At 39.7% G+C, this 20,399-nt stretch overlaps 1 protein-coding gene across 1 annotated transcript in view; it reads left to right on the top strand.

The window, feature by feature from the left end:
- SYNE2 (spectrin repeat containing nuclear envelope protein 2) overlaps positions 1 to 20,399 on the top strand; it is a 3,814,665-nt gene that overhangs the window by 3,682,810 nt on the left and 111,456 nt on the right. Inside the window, exons 128-130 of the mRNA XM_044073561.1 lie at positions 4,851 to 4,990; positions 14,879 to 14,990; positions 16,215 to 16,417. Coding sequence (XP_043929496.1) covers positions 4,851 to 4,990; positions 14,879 to 14,990; positions 16,215 to 16,417 — 455 coding nt within the window. The remainder of the gene's footprint in view (positions 1 to 4,850; positions 4,991 to 14,878; positions 14,991 to 16,214; positions 16,418 to 20,399) is intronic.

The raw sequence follows: 20,399 nt of genomic DNA, 5'->3' as shown, positions 1-20,399 counted from the left end.
GCTTCCCGGAATTCATCAACTCAAACGCCCTAGATCAGCTGGTAAACTCCCCTACCAGAGGTGAAAACATATTGGACCTGGTCATCACCAACATGGGTGACAGGTGTTCCACACCGGAGGTCAACCCATCACTGGTTAGATCAGACCATAAACTAATCACTCTGGATGTCCACACCCCCCCACCACCCCCAACTAAGGAAACCACAGTAAAAATATTTTCTAAAGCAAACTTCACCTTACTTAAGACAGAGTGGTATGTTTCACAGCCCCCAAGCTAAAGGATAACGCTGCCCAAGATGCAGAAACCTTTACAAATGCACTCTATGAGCACCTACAAGGATGCATGGATAGTGACATCCCTAGCAAAACCAAGACTCACTCCTCTAAGAGAAGGAATCCAGTTTGGTGGACCCCTGCAATAAACAGGCTATACAGTAGAAGGAGGAAACTAGGCTTATAAATGCCCTCGGGCAGATAGCCTAGTACCTACCTATGTACCTATGAACTTGCCAACAGCAATCTCACTTTTATCCATTTCTAATAAGAGGGAAAGCTACTCTCAGAAAACTAAAACTAATTATTTTTTTGTTTGTTTGTTTTTCAGTGGGCAAGCCTGTCTGCATCCTTCATGGGAGGAAACTCCACTCTGCCGTAACTTGTATAAACTCTGTGGTTGCCCAACTGTGGGGAAAAAGGCAAGGTTTCCTGAAGTGATTTTCAGCAGAACCATTTGGCAGTAATGGGACTCACTGAAATTGTCATTTTTCTCCGCTACCTACTGTAACTCAACAATCCCAACATAGTACCACTTTAAAGCAGACTACAAAAACAAAAAAGTTAATGTTACTCTAGTTATCCCGTAATCAGATACACCAGTGTCTGTCTGAAAATCTAACTGGCTGTCTATAATCACAAGGGCCACCTTTCTTTTAGATACTGTAATGAAAGCTTCTGCCCTCCTTTAGCTAGTAAGTTGAAAACTCAAGTAACACAATGCTCACTCTGTAATTAAGATGACATCCTGCTTTATAGACCAATATCGGTACATGTTATGACTGAGTTTTCTACAGGATCACTCCTGCAAGCTGAAATTCAGTTACTGGTGATATCAGAAAAAAAATGTAAACTACCCACAGTTTAAAAGTCTCCTCCATGACATTTAACTTAGAGGTTTAAATCACTCGCTATGCATACCTGTATAATTGTAGTAACTGTTTAACACTGTTGTGTGTTGTATCAATCCACCAGTTAAATCATAAACTAGCATGTTTGTTGTAAATATTGTTTTATCGACAATATAAAAACTGTGTCTCTATATTTATATATATATATATATATATATATATATATTTTTTATATTTTTATATATATATATATATATATATATATATACATATATATAAATAACATTTTTTTTTATATAGTTTGTTTGATGTGATTAATACACTAAGTAATTGCTTTGTGTTACCTGTACATTTCTTTGTTAACTAAATTACAGGTCATGACAGAAGAGCATTTTTGTCCAGCTGTCACCTATCCTATTAACAAATTATATGTTTAAAGCAGATCGTATTAACAAATAATAAATAAGTTTAAAACCAACACTAGATTAAGCAGAATTATGTCTTTAAGTTCCCACGTAAGTAAAAAATATGCAAAAGTTTTTAAATATTTCTAATTCTAACACAATGGTAAGAATTCTTCTGAGCTTAGACTGAATGAAAGGAAACATCTGCTGAAAAATACATTGGAAAAGAAGCACCGTTAGAAAAACAAACACACAAGTTCTCTTTCAGTTTCCTGGAGGAAGCAGCTACATCTTTGATGGCTCCCAATGCTGGTTCGCATCATTTAGTCAAATAAAGACTCGCTTTGCATTGCTGCAACTCAGTGTTATTGGCTGAATGATGGATGCTGGTCCCATCCACTTATGAAACTGAAGAGCTGACTCAGACATTGGTACCTTTGTCGTAACCTCATGAAATAATGTTACAAGTGCATAAGTTATGTAAACCTATAGAGGATCAGGAATTTTTGTTGTGGAGATTCCTGGAGATTTTTCTGGGCCTCTGTCCTCAGTGGATGCAGTATTATCTACATGTGTATCAGTACCTATAGCATTGTAGTCCTGATGGGAAGTTTATCCAAGACTTTTATGTTGTGAGAAAATATTTTAACTTCATGCAAAAAAACAAGAACATCACAATCATTACCCGGAGTGATACAAGATACATTTTAGGATATATCTGGATTCAGAATATATGACATATTTGTCTTTGCCACCATTGATAGATGAAGGTAAAAGAAAGATAAAAATGTATTTTCTGATGAATAGGAAGACATTTTCCTATGCAAATAGATTCTCCTTTGCGACCACATTCAAACCTTGACATCTGTTTCTCTTCCCCTCAGTCATATAAGTCTCCCCCGAAAACATAACTTTTGGTGAAATAGCATTTTACGTGGGTGATGCAGAATGTTTGAAGTTCAGGGTGTTGTATAGCGGATTAAATATACCCAATGGCAAGTCATTTTTTGAGTAGCTTCATTCAGAGGTCATACATTGAGTGCACAGGAGCACCTGCTTTTAGTACCTCGTGTTTTGGGATGTCTTGTGACCATTTAAGCTGAAGGATTCTAAGTTTAGTGCCTTGTTTTATTTAATAGGATTGATAAGTTGTAGTGTAAGACCTATGGATTTGTAATTTTTTACAGTTATATTTTTTTTACAGAACTAAGCTTACAAAATACGTTTTGGTCTAAGTTGAAGCAGTTAATTGCTTTAGTAGAAGATTTCAGAAGAGGTTATTCAAAATAGTTTGTACAGTCTTGAAGGAAGAAGAGTCAGTATTCTCAGTTATGTTCATTGATTGGGGTAAAAATAACATCAAATCTTGCAATATGGAAAAAAGGCATCATCCGCTCAGAAACGTGATGTAACAAAATGTCCTTCAAATACACTAAGCTAATTTCATTTTAGTATTGGAGAGTGAATCTTTCTTTATTATACTCCCCAAGCTTATATATACCAACTCCACTGTTGCACAAACACGAGAGAAGTCTCTTCTCAGCAAAAAAAAAAAAAAAAAACTGCTAGTGTGGTATTTAAGTGCACACCAGCAGTGATGTATGTCATAGAAGACACTTAAGGACAATATAACCCAAGCAAATAGTTTCCCTAAAAAACGTAAAATGTACCGACAGCCCCACAAATCACAGCATTTGACCAAAGAAGCACTGATTTAAATGTATGGTCAACATTATACTACAGCAATATTTCCATCCATCCGCACCTCTTTTTTCTCATTTATGCACATGTGGTCAGGGGTCTCGCATCAACAGTGACAATCATTTAGAGCCAATGTTTACGCTGCCAGCTGGCTAGTCCTTCCACAGTTGTTCTTCCATACTACACACACAAATACACATGCATGCGCTTTCACGCTTATGGCAACTTGTAGTTACATTGATATTTCCCACCACTAAAATATGGCTGATATTGTTGTTGTTTAATAAGTTGAACTGCACACCCAGAAAGAGAGAAGGGTATGAAGTCAAGAAAGCCTGTGTTCATTAAAAAAATTAAATTTTATTGTTTTGGTAAGAAACATGCATTCATTACCTGTGAAATCACTGCAACCTAAGATATCTGGTAATGCAGAGAGATCTGGTTAACCAGTTCATGTAAAATAACTCACTGAAAGATATAGGTAAATTTAGGCAACAGTTGTTTTGAGCAACAGAATGTGTAGTGTATGTGATAGACTACACACAGAAGTCTTTTATATCAAGTGATGTATACCTCATTTTTGCAGGTATTGCAAATGTGCAATAATGATCTTAGAAATTAGGCGATGCACTTGAATTATTTTAATTTTTTCCTAATGTTATAAGCAAATGAAGTAAATGTAACATAAATAATAACCAGCTTTGAGATACAAAGTTTAAGAGAATGGTTCTTGTATAAGAACATACATATTTGGGAATGGAGGACTCTGGCTTATCAGTTCTTCTGAGAGGTACTTGGATCCTGCCACCATTTCCTTTCCGCACAATGTTAGTCAGTTTTAGATCCCTCTGTACAGTTGTACTGTATCTTCTCCTCTAGACATGCTTTGTAGGACCCACTACTTTTTCTGTTAAGAATTATGTCGTCATAGAGGTCTTTTCCTTCAGTAAATGTGATGTTTAATTTAAAACCACCAGTCTAGCTGAGGTAGAAAACAAAATATAGCTGATGAAAGTTTATTTTTGATTGCATGCACATTGTCATTGTTTGTCTCCCATGTGAGCTGTTCTGTGTCTTTTTTCAAAGAGGGGACATTTAGACTGGCTTAAACCAGTAAACCCATCACAGTGTTGTCACTCATTGTGAAATTCTATGTCTGAAGGATAAGGCCGAGTAGTTGAAGTAAATATAAAGTCCAGATAACAGAAAGAAAATGTACATCAGAAGACCTGCAGTAAAGGAGTTTCAGACAAATCCTATTAGCGTGATATATTTGTGTTCTACTAATACCTGCTGCCGACCCCACAATGTAATGCGTTAGGTATTGAAACCTTGCATCAGTTAAAAGGAACTGTTAATGTGCAGTTAATGAGACATTGGTGAATCTTCACATTTCAAATAGATGAAATGTCATTTGTTTATGCATTCGTTTTCATTCATAACATCCTTATCTTAGAGCCTTAATTGCTTCATTTGGATGCATTATTTTATGCCACTTTTCTTGAAGCGTTGCTTTCTGTGAGCATGCATAATGTGTGGGTAACATTGCTCTCTTGGGTCCATCAGTGTCTTAATTCTTTTAGTTGCTTTGTAAGTTAGTATAATTCATTTTCATTTGCAGGACGGTCTGTCACAGAGCCACCCACTTGGCATTCACCTGGAAGTAAAGAAGGCAGAAAGCAGCCGTTTCATCCACCTGACGTTATTAGGACTCTTATTTCCACAAGTCCAGACAGGAGTGCACCCCATAGCCCACAACATGTAAGTATTTGTACATCCTATGTGTAAGTAAAATGTTTTGATTGAATGTCAGTGATTAAGAAAATGATTTTGTCACATTTGCGTTTTTTAGTGCATGTAAATCAGTTTATCTGGTACCTTGGGATGAAAGTTGATCAGATAGTATTTTCCTTACATAGGAACTATATTTGTCTTTTTTTCACGTAGTCCCTAATACTGGAGAACAGCACAGCTGTGTCATTATGCTTGATAGTGTGATCCTGTAGTCTGTGCAAGTGGGCAGTACCATTCAGTCCAAAAATAACCTTTGTGCTTGCATGTATTAGTACCTCAGCAATGACCTGGACATTTTTAGACCAGAGAGTGTAGTGATGAATGCTGTTTTTGTTTCCACTAAGTTGTGCAAACAGAGTAAGATATGACGTTTTTCATGTTTTTTTTACATGCCTGGATTAGTAATGATACGTGGTGATCAGCTAATGTGTACGAAATGCACTTTTCTGACGCATACAATGTCACAAGATGACATGGTGAGGCAGTAGTAAGTGTTGCTGCCTCTCAATTTTTCGGCCTTAGGTGGGATTCTGATCTCTATTTGCAGTCTGAGAGAGTTTTGTGTGTTTTTCCCTGTGTCCCCATGAGTTTCCACAAGTTTCTTCATCCAGCCATCATTCCACAGCTCCATTTTCCCATTTTTGCACATGGGGACATGGTGTCACTTTAACAGTGACAATTGTTTAGAGCCAAGGTTTACACCACCAAGTAGCTAGCCCTGCAATGGTACTTCTTCTACACTACACACTTGCATGCACACTCACACCTATGGCCGATTTGGAGTGTCCACTCCCACCTACTGCATGTCTTTGGAATGTGGGAGGAAACCAGAGAACCTGGAGGAAACCCACATGAACACAAGGACATGTAGACTCCACACAGGAGGTACCCTAGCTGAGAATTGAACCAGGGAACCTCTTGCTGTGAGATAACAATGCTATCCGCTGTGCCAGTGTCCTGCCCAATTCCTCCAGTTTCTTTTCACCTCAAAAAGATTTTGATTATATGAATTAGCCAGTCATCAGGTGGAATGGTTTTGAATTTGCATGCTGTGTGCTTTATTTATATTCATTTAACTGTCCGCTTGAGGAAGGGTTGAAAGTAGGAATATGGTGTATGTAATGTCAAAACTCCAGACATATGCTTAGTACCGCTGGGGAGGGTGCTAGGGATTATAATCATGAAATTCTGAATAAGTGAAGAGGGTAGCAGTGTTTATCTTCCTTGCCATGCTGTCTGTGAGTAGGGAATTGATATAATTGAAAACTTGTCTGTTAAAAGTTTCAAACCTGGGTGATCTCATATTGGCAGGAACATCACTGTGTATAAAATGTGGCCAGATGAAGGAAGGCAAGAGCACCACTGGAAACCCAAGTTGTAGCTCATAAAGATCCAACAGATAACAAGGGTACTTCACTGTTTGAGGAGAAGGAGTGCCTTGAATTTTGAGAATGTTTTGTGAGTTTTACTCTCAAGAGAGCATTTAGCATGTAATGCCGACTGGCCTAACCTGCAAGGTTCTGGAACTCTGCAGAATGATATAACCAATAAAGTACTGTTATTTGCATTGTATTTCTTTACACATGCATGTATGCATAGTTAAACATGCACTGATGATCAGTAGGTTGCACCATGCAGTTGAGCTGCACAGTTTGTGTTATGATAGGGCACAGAGATGAGGGCAGGCTCTTTTTTGGAGCATCTATTTAAAATGTTGCCCTGCAAAAGAAGCAATACTCTTCATAGGTACTTACTAGGCTATTGATCTGTGATCAAAGATCTCCAGTGTGAAAATTAGGATTGGATACTGACATTTTCTAAGTCAGATATAAAATGTAGCCTAAATGAAGTTGAATTTCCTGAAAAGTGAGATGTTACCCTGCATCCTATCACCTCCCACTCTGGAATGAATTGTTGGAGTTTCATAGAGTTTGCAAGGCAAAGTCAGCCCATGTTCCGCATTTACTTTGCTAATACTCACCCTCATAGATATCCAGATATTCATATCTTGAAAAATTATTCGAATAAATGTTGGCAGTTATGTTCAAGTTGTTAAATATGTTTCACAAGCTTTACTCATTAATGCGTATTAAGTTTTATAATAGATTATGAATGCTAGAATGTTTAAAGTTAGTTGTTTGAGTCATATTTGTAAATATTGTTTTAAAACCTTTATTAACTTCACACATTGCCCAATGACAATAGGTACATATGCAGTTATAGGGGGAAAAAAAAGGAAAACAAACCACTGCAAAGCATTTTTTTTTTTATTTTCAATGTATGGTTTCTTTTTTCCGCAATCTATGCAATGAAGTGAATAATTGTCAAGTCCTGCCCTCCCTGAAGTTTCACTCCTCTACCCGCAAGTTATGCGGCATGTATTTTTCCCACATATTTAATTTATTCCCATGTTGTTTGCTTTTCCAAAGATCCTGGCTCCTATTCTTTTATCTCCTTTACAACATTCAAAAATGTGGTCACAGCTGATTTGATTTTGATTTCCATTTTCTAGTAGTTGCTCTTTTGGCAGCCAACAGCACTAAGCTTAGTAGGCCCTAACTATGTCTAGGCAATACAGTTTCTACATCCCAGGTCAAAATAATCATTTCCTTTGTTAAAATAATTTGTTCTCCAAACATTTCTGACAAAGTACCCTGTAGGGAATTACTAGAATCTGTCAACTCATTACACCCCCCCCCCAAAAAAAAACATGATCCAAAGTACCATTCTGTTTCCCAGCAATTGCTGTACACCTGTGAAAAAATCTCAGGGTATAAAAATACCTATGCCAACACTTCCATGCAAAAATCCTAAACCTTCTGGATTTTGTTGCATACTTGGGAGCCGTACAAATATCCTCACATTGTTTCCTTCTACATTGCCTTTCCATTCTCGTTTCCCAGTCTTTTCTAAACTTTTCGGATTGATTCTTATTGTTGTTATGCATTATTTTATATGGCCTACTAACTGTTCATTTTTTACTGCAGCTTCTATTATGGTCTCAGTTACATACTCGACCACAGCAGATCTTCCATTTAAGACTTCCTATCCCTTTTTCTATGCCTGGTTTTCAGCTCAGAATTTGTAGTTTATTGGCCATTTGGGCTAATTTCTATCCCTTTCATCTTTCTGTTATAAAAACCGCATTTGCATGGTTTTGCTCACTGCGCAGTGCCGGTTAGCTAGGGTTAACTATCCCCGGCTCCACAAAGTCTGCTCTTCAGTTTTTCCCTTATAACTAGTCAGCCTTTCAGCCAAAGCACTTAGACCTGCATTTTCTAGCACAGTACTTGTACTAAATCTGCTGTAGCACTAAATAACCCCCAGCACCCAACCCCCTCACTTACCTGGAGGGAATAGTCTATATACTTCACCACTTGACAAAAGAAAACAGTCTTTACTAATTCCCCACTTAAACAACAGAAAACAGTCTTTACTACTTATTCAGGCATGTCCAAGGGACAGCTCCCGGTGTACTCTCCAGTCTACCTGATGAACCTACTTATTCAGGCATGTCCAAGGGACAGCTCCCGGTGTACTCTCCAGTCTACCTGATGAACCTACTTATTCAGGCATGTCTAAGGGACAGCTCCCGGTGTACTCTCCAGTCTACCTGATGAACCTGGGCATCTTGAGGCAATGTTACAACTGCCTCATGTACACAGACAATCCTCTCCTCCTACTACCCAACACTACAACCTGTGAGGTATGCATTTATATGACCAATCTAGAGGCAAAGCTTTCTCCAACCAAGACTGGCACATTCAGTCAAGAGGAGTAGGTAATAACACTCAGCACCCCACTCACTTCACATATACCTCCAAAACCCACACATAGAAACACCAAGGCATATACGGAGGCTCTGAATAAAAATCTAAATGTGCCTAGGCAACAGAGGCCTCCAAAACAGACACACAAGCAACTTCCTCCCACCAACACATCCCAAACAACACATAGCCCACAAACTTGGTGTGCCACACAACCACAGCCCATAAGGCAAAACAACATACCCAACACACTAGTCATAGGTGACTCTATAGTCAGGTACACTGACATCCTACTCACCAGGCTGGACAAAGAGAAGGTTACTGTCAGCTGCTTGTCTGGTGCCAGAATCTGCCACATAATGCATGCACTCAGGTCACTACAAAGCAAGTACAAATATGACTCTTGTCATTGTCCTCGTTGATGTGAATGACCTGAGACATGCCTTCCTGGACTACATGAAAAGAGACATGGAAGAGCTCTCCGATCATGTAGCCCAGGCAGGTAGGACCCTAGCCCTGAGTAGCATTCTGCCTTCACCAAGCTTCTGGTGTCATTTAAAGTGGATCTAGTATCTGTTTGCTTGGGATAACATGCTTGACAGGCCACGATGCTTTGCCAAAGATGGCCTGCACCTGTCACCCTTGGGATTCCGGATATTGACCAAGGCTCTTGCCGCCCCCATAGTGCCTTTTTTAGGCAAGGCTCAAAAAACAAACCCATCACCGTAAAAAGTACAAGCGACAAAAAACTGAGGCTAATGTTGCTCAGTGCTAGGAGTCTAAACCTCAAAATGCACTCACTCAAGGCACTCCTCAAAATGGAGAACATCGATATCTGTGTAGTGACTGAGACCTAGTTCAAGGCTCCCAAGAGCACCCCAGCACTACCAGGCTATAATTCATACCACACGTTTCAGCCACATAACCCGGACCGAAACACTAAGGGAAGAAGGTGTGTCCATATTTATCAAGGATATCTACACCTCGAGGCTAGTTGCACAACACAATGCCTCTGAGATCATCCAAGTGCAACTAACTCTGGGCAAAAATGCATTCCATATTGTAGCTTGTTATAGATCCCCCACCATAACCCAGGACCCCCACTCCTCTTTCCTGGAGACATTGGAAAAAATGAGGGTCCAACCAAATACCCTAATAATGGGCGATTTCAATTACCCTAACATAAACTGGGAAAACTACTCTTGTACTAATCCCCTTGCTCAACGATTCCTGGAATTTATAAACTCTAATGCCCTGGATCAACTTATCAACACCCCCACCAGGGGCAAAAATATCCTGGACCTGGTCATTACCAACATGAGTGACCAGTGCTCATCACCAGAGATCAACTCCTCGCTGGTAAGATCAGACTATAAACTAATCACCCTAGATATCCACATCCCGACACCACCCCCACACAATGAAACCATCGTAAAAATTTTCTCCAAAGCAAACTTCACGCTACTCAGAACAGAGGTTTCTAACTTCGTGACACCCCTGCAGATGGACAATACAGTCACGACTCCTGAATCGTACACAAATGCACTCTACAAGCACCTGCATGAGTGCATGGATCATACTATCCCTAACAAAACCAAGACGATATCTTCCAAAAAAAAGAAGCCAATCTGGTGGTCCCCTGCCATTAACAAACTCTACAACAGAAGGAAGAAACTGTTGCAAAAGAGAGTAAAAACCCAAGAAGGGAGAAACTCCCTGATGGACCTCAGCAAGAAGCTAAATTCCCCCATAAAATCCTCCAAAGCAAATTTTTAAAGAAAAATTGCCACGGATTCCAAAGACAACCAGAAGGCATTCTTTAGCTATGTCAAGAATCTCCACGGCAACACCCAGATCTGCGGTGAGCTACAGCAGACTGGCACAAAATATACAGAGCTGACTGATATTGCCAACATCTTGGCAGATAGGTTCAGTGCTAACTTTACTCCCCTCTCACCCCCCAAAGGGCCCATAACTATACCATATGATTGTAGAGCCCCGTTAATCACCAACACGCAGGTAAAAATGGCACTCTCTAAAGCCAAAAACAGTGTCCATGGGACCGGACAACATCCCAGGCTGCGTCTTAAATGAACTCCAAAATGAACTAACCACCACCTAAACTTCATGTTCAATCACAGCCTCACCACAGGCTATGTGCCCACTGAATGGCGCACAGCAACAGTTATCCCACTCCACAAAGGAGGAGCCACCACAGACCCTTGGAACTATCGACCTATTAGTCTGACAAGCCTGGTCTGCAAGGCCATGGAGTGTATCATCATGGAGCTCATAAACAAAGACATTGGTAACCTCCAAACTCTGGATGCTACCCAATTCAGATTTGTAAAGGGTAGATCATGTCTCCTAAACCTGATCGACTTCTTTGAAACTGTTACCAAGGCCATAGACAAGGGCAAGGTGGTCCACACAGCTTACCTGGACCTTGCTAAAGCCTTCAACACCATTCCCCATTCAGGAATCATAGATAAACTCACCAACCTAAACATTAACCCTTGCATCGCAAGATGAGTGGCCAACTGGCTCATGGACAGAACCCACACAGTGAGAGTTGCAAACTCCAGATCCGACTCCAAACCAATGACAAGTGGAGTGTCTCAGGGCTTTGTCTTGGGACCTCTCCTGTTCGGTATATACTTCTCCAAAGTGCAAGTGAATACTGAGGATCTATGGCTAACCAAGTTTGCAGATGACTGCAAACTGGGCGCTATAATCAATTCCCCTGCCGACGTAGACATCCTGCAAAAGGGCCTCACAGAGACAGATACCTGGTGCCAAAACCATGGCCTAAGCTAAATGCCAAAAAGTGCATTGTCAACCCCTTTAGCAAAAACACGGTACCCATGAATTACCAGATAGGGGGAAGTTCACTTAACACAGGAAAGTGTGATGAGACCTTGGGAGTACCCATGAATTACCAGATGGGGGGAAGTTCACTTAACACAGAAAGTGTGATAAGAGACCTTGGGGGTACCCATGAATTACCAAATAGGGGGAAGTTCACTTAACACAGAAAGTGTGATAAGAGACCTTGGGACCCAAGTAGATAGTCACCTCTCCTTTGATAATCACATCGCCACAGTGGTCAGAAAATCTTTCTATGTGGCCCACCTAATCACTAAAGGGTTCGCAGAAAAAAAGGAAGTCATTGTCCCCCTCTACTCATCACTTATCAGACTCCTCATTGAGTACAATGCCTCATTTGGGATGTACCTCACAAGACACCTACAACAACTGGAGAGGCCCCAGGAGTACCTCACTAAGAGGATTGCTGGCCTCAAACACTTAACCTATGCCGACCGGCTCAAGAAACTCCAACTCTACTTGATCGCATACCGCTTAGTCCGAGGAGATTTCTGTCTGACATACAAAGCTATGTCAAACCCAGAACTGAGGGACATGCTACACTTCCCAGTTTCCCCGAGTTACATGCTCTAGGGAACTAAACCTCACCACAACAATAAATAGGACATGCTGGAGGGATAGATTCTTGTCCCAGAGACTCCCCATGCTCTGGAACAAAAATCCCATCTACATCAAGCAGAGCTTATCATTAGCACTCTTCAAGAGAAACCTTGATGACTGGTTGGGTAATAGGAAATTCACACTGGGGATCACATCTGTGGCTCTACTTGATAGAGGGGCATGAATTTAATGGGTGCCAAAAGACAAGACACTTTTGGCTAGGCTTACTTATGCCCCTAGGCCTATAGCCTAGTACCTACCTATGAATCAATTCCTGGTAGGGAGGGTAGTCTCTAATCTGCAGTCCAAATGTCTGCTTGGCCTCACCTCACTCTGACTTTTCTTTCTCTAGTTATTTGCTGTCAGTACTTTGGCTTCTTTGCTAATTTTCTCTGGTAAATTATGGCTCTTTTTTGGCCATTTTCTGTGCCCCTACTTACAGTCATCCCTGTTGGTAAAATCTCATCTCCATTCCTATGTTGGCTTAGTTCCCACAATGTTTTCTACTACTATGTATGTATTCTGTAATGTTGTTACTGTTCTCTTTAAGTGCCTGCATCCAAAATTCTACTTGCTCCCAATTTTGTGACCCCCCCACCATTTCAACATAATTTTATTACATTTTAATGTGTAGTCCTTCTACTTGTGTTATGTACATGAGCCTTAAATGCGTAGCTGTAAAGTATCCCATCAAATCTGGTAGTCCTGACAAATCTGGTAGTCCTGACCATTTTGGGCAACCTGTGCCACTTAACTTTTACCTTATTTCTCTCCCAAATAAATTACTTCAATTTATTATTAATTATGGCCCACAACTTTTCCTGTGGTTGATAAAAGTATGCCTGACCTATATGCAGTACTAAGGGGACTAAAAACATTTTTATTGCCTGTAGCTCGGGTTTCTGATGGAGTGGCAAAGAGGAATGGGCGCACCCATCCTGGGGAATGGACACTTTTTTTGGTGACTCTCCCTAAGGGGAGGCATGGTTCAAAGAGGGGAGTCGTTCTTGAATGTTACCAACAAGCACGGAGATGGGGAAAGGGAAAGTGGGTAGGGTATATAAAATTGAAAAAAAAAGTGCCCTGGCTCTCATTAAGTGAATGTATTTTGTACTATTTTATGATTCATACAGAGGTGTCTGTTACTAGTAGGAATACACCTGCTTGTATTCTCTTCAGTGTAGCAGACTTTTATTTTCACTGAGCTACATGTCACTTATTAAGTACTGATTTTAGTATTTTGTTTTTGATATACCTTGAAGTTCAAGGTTCAGGCATTTTTTGATTTAATATCTATGCAGGCAGTTAATTTGACATTTGCATAAAGAAGTTTATACTCTTTCAGCTGGAATTCGTGAACAACCCATTTCATAGCTTGTTTCTTTCCAGTGGCCTTATATATATGTCCTCGGACTTCGAAAGGAAGTAATGTAATGCTTACATACGATATCCAAATCACATGCTGCACTGCTTTCTCATTATAGCATGCAACCCACAAGACAAATGTTGTGGTAACTCTTGGAGGATTACTTGTAGCTGAAGTGCCATTTATTAATTATGTGATTCTTATTCTTCATTTTAAAGTAACCATGTACTTGTCTATAGCCAAACTGGATGGAAAACGTACAGTGTGAACAGTGTATAAATAACCACATAGTAGTTTTGATAATATCACATACTGGAAAAGTAATGCTAAAATGCCATTTGTAACCTTAACATAACATACTTTTGTAGTATTTAGAAAAATTTCAGTAGTAGTCTTCCCACTGAAAGGTTAGCTTTGCCAGTGCTGGCAAGGTAAATGTTAGATGGCATATTGTCAGTAGTTGTGTTTGTGTATGGGAGGGGGGGGGGGTTTGTGTGTGTGTGTTTGTGTGGGGGAGTTGTAGGTGTCTGTGTGTGTGTGGAGGGTTGTGTATGGGTTTTTGTGTGTGTGTGTGTGTGTGTGTGTGTGTGTGTGTGTGTGTGTGTGTGTGTGTGTGTGTGTGTGTGTGTGTACACCCCTGTGTGATGGACTGGCACCCTTGATTCCCCTGCCTAATACATGTATGCTGGGATAGACTACCTGTTCCCCTCTGTTCCTAAAGAGGGTATCTGAGACATCAGAAGATGAATGAATGGAAAAAATATAAGTTTACTGATATCACAACTAGATCCTACTGTTTACCACATTACCAGAAAGTCTGATGGGAAATGAAGCTTTTTTTTGTAAACTTGTATGTTTGTGTACTGTTCTCCTGAACCATCTGTGGTCTGTAGAGCTGCAGTCTCATTCCAGCATCCTTTGCCAAATGTCTCAAGTCTAAATACAAACTGAACAAACTAGAGCTGTAGGTGTGGACATGTCACCAGTGTAAACTGGGTCCTTACTTTTGTTATTTGAAAGGTGTAGTTCTGGTGTTACACACATAGATGTGAAATTTGCAATACAAAATTACAGCAATATCCATTTAATGGTATGTACATGCATACATGTATGTAGGTGTGTGTGGTTCGTGTTCTGGAAGAAGGATTGTATGTGGTTGCTATAGTAAATGTAGGATTGTATATGGATGTTATATTAATGTAGGGGGTTGTTACTTGTTCTTTTTTTTCTTTTAAGGTTGGGCTATGTTCAAAAGACAGTTTAAAACAAGCTGCAGATACATTTCCTGAGGAAGAGTATGAAGAATCATTAGGGATTGTTGGTTTGGAGCCTTCGGAAGATCAGTCAGGTACAACTAAACATGTAAACCTAAATAGTCTAGCATGATATCACTAAAATGTTATATTTCTCATCTATAAATGTCTCACATAAGTTATTGACTAATTCACTAATGTAAACAAAAATAAGAAACATACAAGCACTGTTTTTTAGTCAGCAGTTAAGATCCAATGACACATGTATTATCAAGTACTCAAGTACTTTTGGAAGTTATTTTCAGTACAGGTGTTAGTTGTGCTGCTCTTTTTAATATAACTGGCCAAAAATGTGGAGTATTTGCTCATCAGATGGGTAAGAAGAACTCCAACTGACTCAGTAGTAATCTTTCTCTTCTATGTCCATGCAGGGGTCAGAGTGCACTTACTTCTGTAGTTATTGGTACGTGGTAGAAGACAAGTTCAGTTATCAGCTTGGGCACCTGCTGGAGACAATTGATGGGACTATTCCTGCTCTTGTCTCTCAATGGAGAGAGGTGGGGCACATGTCTGGGGTACACACAGTGTGTCAATTTCTCCAATGAAGACCAGAGAAATGTGTATGATATTCTCTATCCAGGAGGTGGAGCTATTTTGTGGGCTTATGTCACTTACATAAACGAGTGACAGTTCTGCACTACAGCAATTGCAAATCCTCACAGGAGAACACATACTAGACATGCTTTAGGAACTGAGGACATAAAGCAATAGTACACTTCTAGTTTGCTCAGCCCTCTTCCGTTGGAGAACAAATGGGCCATAGGACTGTCACCCTGGGGGAATAAATGGAACAACTGATCAGCTGGGGTGGAGGCTTGATAGTCATCAGGAGACCAGAGCAGTAATATAGTGGACACATTATCACATGTCAAAAGCAGGAAAATGGTAGACACCAACAGTCCCAGGACTCCATAATATTACATTTATTGGCTAGTCTAGTGCTCAGTAGGTAATATAAGACATGGCTTACTGATGGAATATCTTTTATTACTATTTAAGTAGAGTCATTCTGTGGAGTATTTATTACTTGTGTCCAAGTATACTGTAATGAGTTGCCAAAACAAACAAGCTGTGCATTTTTATTTGCATTTTCTCGGTGAAAAAGTATGTATTGGGCAGTTTTAATAGTCAGTTATTTAAAACAACTGTTGTAGCTGATGCATTCATTTCTCTATTAGTAATGGAAATAATTGTTTTTGCATTGTATCTTTTCATCATGCTGATTAAACTTTTTTTTTTTTTTTTCTGGTAAAAAACAGAGAGTTTGAAGATTATGAAGGCCAGAACCCTAAGTGATGAACTAAGTATTAAGCAAAACATTCAGCAGTGGAAACAGTTGAACTCTGATCTAAACAACATTTCTTCCTGGTTAGAAAACATGGAAATTGAGTTAGAAGAGGCAAAGAAGCTGGAAACTGCAACAGACTTTCAAACCATTGAACAAAGAATAAAGAAACTAAAAGTAAGTCTGATGTTTCATATTTGACTGGATTAGATACAAGTTTTGTTTTGATAACGAATATGCTATTGATTAATAGGTCCATACTAAGCTTACAGCTGGCGGTCCATTACTCATTAACCCCGAGTACCATCACAGGGCACATTTGAGGTTACATCCAAGTGCTAAGAAAACTTGAACTTCACCACACGAAGGGTAAAAATAAAATGGACCAAACACCAAAACAAAAAAAATAATAAAAAATAAAGGGTGCACCACACTGGTAGCCAAGTTAAAACACTGCTTTAATACCTCAATGGTAGACTAAGCGCTTTCACCTGTCAATCTCAGGCTTCATCAGAGTCACCATAGTAAAACATCACTTCCTTTCTTCTTCTTCCGGCTTTTCCTGGTTTGGGGTCACCACAGCAGAAGTCCGGTCTGCTAATGATTGGCAGTAGATTTTTACGGTGCTGAGGTGCCAGCCCGACGTCCAACCTTCAACGAAGGCACGTCCATTCACACATGTCTTTCGAATGCCACTTGACCACGGGGAGGACATGCAGACTCCACACAGAAGGCACTCCAGCCGAGAATCGAACGGGAAAACCTCTTCCTGTGAGGCGACAATGCTACCGCTGCACCACTGCGGCTACAATAGTGAAAATCCATTAACATCACAAATAATTGACTACTGCCTAGGTTAAAAATAAATAGACATAATAAATTAAAAAAAAAAAACATTTGCACCCCAGAAATTGTAACAAGTCCATGATAAATTAAAAACTTATATCATAATAAATATATAAATACCAAAAATAGTTATTTTTTAAACATAATATAAATTCTATATAATCATGTATCTCTGTTTCAACAAGGGGGCAATAGAAATGTTATCATTAATGCCTGGTAGATTCTTAGCATTTAATCTCAATTGCCACCTAGTCTCACACAACTCAAAAAGCTGAAAGAAGAAGAAGAAGTTCTCGCAACAAAATACAAGTTTTCACTGAACTCTCAGACCATACAGTATACTTGTTTAAAAAATTAGCTGCATATTCCAACCCCACTTCAAGAGGTTTGGAAGTATATAAGGACACCACATCTGCGGTTAGTAGAAAAAAGTTACTATCACTAAGAGCACCACTATTCTCTTTCAAATGAAACAATCTAATAGATTCTAAAAATGACCAAGAATCCTTTATGTATGAAGACAAACCTTGCACTAAAGGATTAAGTAACTTATCCATATATAGGGAAATCCCCTCAGTGATGCTACCAGCAGAAGAAACAATAGGCCGAAAAGGGGGGGTTGGCAATATTTTTGTGTACTTTAGGAATTCCAAATAAAATACCTACCCTAGGATGCTCAACCTAAAAATATCAATATAAATCAGAAGCCAGTTCACCATTCATAAACAAATCATATAAAGTGTATTTAATATGTTTATAACTTCGATCAATAATATCAAAACTGACCTCAAGATATTCTTCAGAATTACTCAAAAGGGTTTCCATTGCTTTTGCATAATCCTCTGTGTACATCAACACCAAACCACCCCCCTTATCGGCCTTCATGAATCTCAAATCAGTTCTGCTGGTCAGCTCAGCAAGTGCTTGACTTTCTTCTTTTGTTAAATTAAAAAAAGAATGCACAGGTTTATTAACCAGTAGAGACCTAATCTCCTCAGAACAGTACATTTCAAACATTTTTATAGTGTTATGTATTGTAGGGTTGAAAACAGAAGGTTTCCTAGTAATGGTGTTAGAAACAACTTCACCGTCTTTGAAAACAAACATTAAATTCAATTTTCTTGTATATAGTTTTAAATTCAACAGTGTGTTAGCTAAATCAGCTTGTTTACTCCGTATAAAACCTAATCCAAACCTCAACAGGCGTTCTTGCTCAACAGTAAGCTGTATATCAGTTAAATTAAATATTTTAACTAAAGAATTCACTTCAGTGTCCAACACAGTGCTTATCTTCAGAAGCGGCTCCTGCCGCTGTTCTGATTGTGCTTCGCCACCTTGGAAACATTTCCCCCATTTTTGAACCAGTAATGTTATTATTATTATTACTGCTGTTAGTGTTCTCCAAAGTTTGAACAGACTTGTTGGGGTCTGAAGCTGATGGTGTTGTTTCTGCAGTCGCCATATTAAAAACCCCTTCTTGCTGTTGTAAAACAACTTCCGGCGTCCTAGCTCTGGCCGGGATTTATTTATGCCTTGATTTAAAGGGGTACTACCCTTTCTTACCGCAGAGCTTGTAAGAACCAATGGCACGTCTGTTTAGTCCATTATTGCCATTTAATTTCTTTGGTAAAAGGACTTATTTATGTTTTTGAAACTGAAATTGAAGGCTTGACCATTGCTATATGCTGCAATATCACGGTCTATCCTTAGATTTTCTCTGGGTAATAGCCTGCTCATATTTGTCCACAATTTCTAACACAAACTCATATTATTTGTAATTCCGATGGCTGCTTAAAGCATCAGTGATGTTACTGTCCAAAGCCTCTAACTCAGATCTAAGTTGATCAAGTGACTGTTCATTGCACTTGATTAATAATTTCAAAAAATCAAGTCCAGCTCGATTAAAGAAGTCAGTCAGCTCTGCAAAAAAAGCCTCATCTCAGTTTTCACCATTGGGTATCTTAAATAAACCTCAGCCCCTTAGGTAAAATTTTAGATGAAATGCACAGTCAAAGTACTTGTTCTCAACTGTTAATGCTCTATATTTTTTAAGACCCCTCTCCAACTCGCCCAGTTGGTCAGGTAGAGCATTATTCGACATGCCACCATCAACAGCAGGCTGTATAACAGCAGAGAAAGACTCAGGAACATGATTCAAAGCTGATGCCACATCTCTATATGGAATTGTTTTATTAGGAGCACTCACCCCTTTGTTCAAAGCTGGTGGTGCACTTCCAGTAATAAAAGGAGATGAAGATGGATGAATGACTCCAGAATTAACGTCACGTTCATTGTTGCAAAATTTCTTAGCCAACACTGCCAAAGATTTTTTAATATTTAATTCAGAAATAAAAGCAGATAACACCGGCATTTATGCTTTCAAATATTTTGCTACTCAGTTCAATTATCCAGAAATGGCTTCAGTAAGCCACCTGACTACCGACTTTCCAAAAAAATGCAAAGATAAAGACAAACCGCATAGGTCCAAAGCTGCCGCTGATGCTTCTCCTAAGCTTGTCGCCAGTTCACCGGTACTAAAGTGCCCCTGATACCTGCTACTTCAGATTCGCAGGCCTCTACTGAGACCCATTCAGAGTCTGGTATGCCATGAGATGCTTCTTTGACTATGGAACCTGCGGATGTCTCTACCTTGGATTGGTCCGGAGCTGCTGTGCAGGCACCGGCTTCTGAGGGTGTAGTCAGGCCTACTGACTTGCATATTAAACTGATGCCATCTTCTTCTTCAAGGCCTAAAACTCGATCCATGCCTAGAAAACCGACGCCCAGACCGCATGGTCAAGCCCCTATGCTTAAAAACAAATGATAAGAATGTCTGAATCTCAAAATGCACACGCTCGAAGCACTCCTCTGTATGGAAAACATCGACATCTGTGCAGTAACTGAAACCTGGTTCATGGCTCCACAGAGCACCCCAGCACTACCGGGCTACAATTCATACCACACATTTCAGCCACAGAACATGGGCCGAAACACAAAAGGAGGGGCTGTATCCATATTCGTCAAGGATACCTACACCTCCAGGTTAGTGGTGCAGCATGATACCTCTGAGATCATCCATGTGCAACTAACATCAGGCAAATCTGCAATGCAAATTATGGCCTGCTACAGATTACCCTCCATGACCCAGGACCACCACTCTGCCTTTCTGGAGACACTGAAAAACATGAAAGTCCTGCCGAACACCCTGATATTGGGCGATTTTAATTACCCTACCGTTAACTGGGAAAACCACTCAAGTACGAACTCCCAGGTCCAGCGCTTCCTGGAATTTATCATCTCAAATGCCCTGGAT

Source organism: Protopterus annectens, chromosome 6.part0 (assembly GCF_019279795.1).
Source record: "Protopterus annectens isolate FY-2018-M chromosome 6.part0, PAN1.0, whole genome shotgun sequence".
Lineage (NCBI taxonomy): Eukaryota > Metazoa > Chordata > Ceratodontiformes > Protopteridae > Protopterus > Protopterus annectens.
This window is presented reverse-complemented; position numbering and strand designations above follow the sequence as displayed.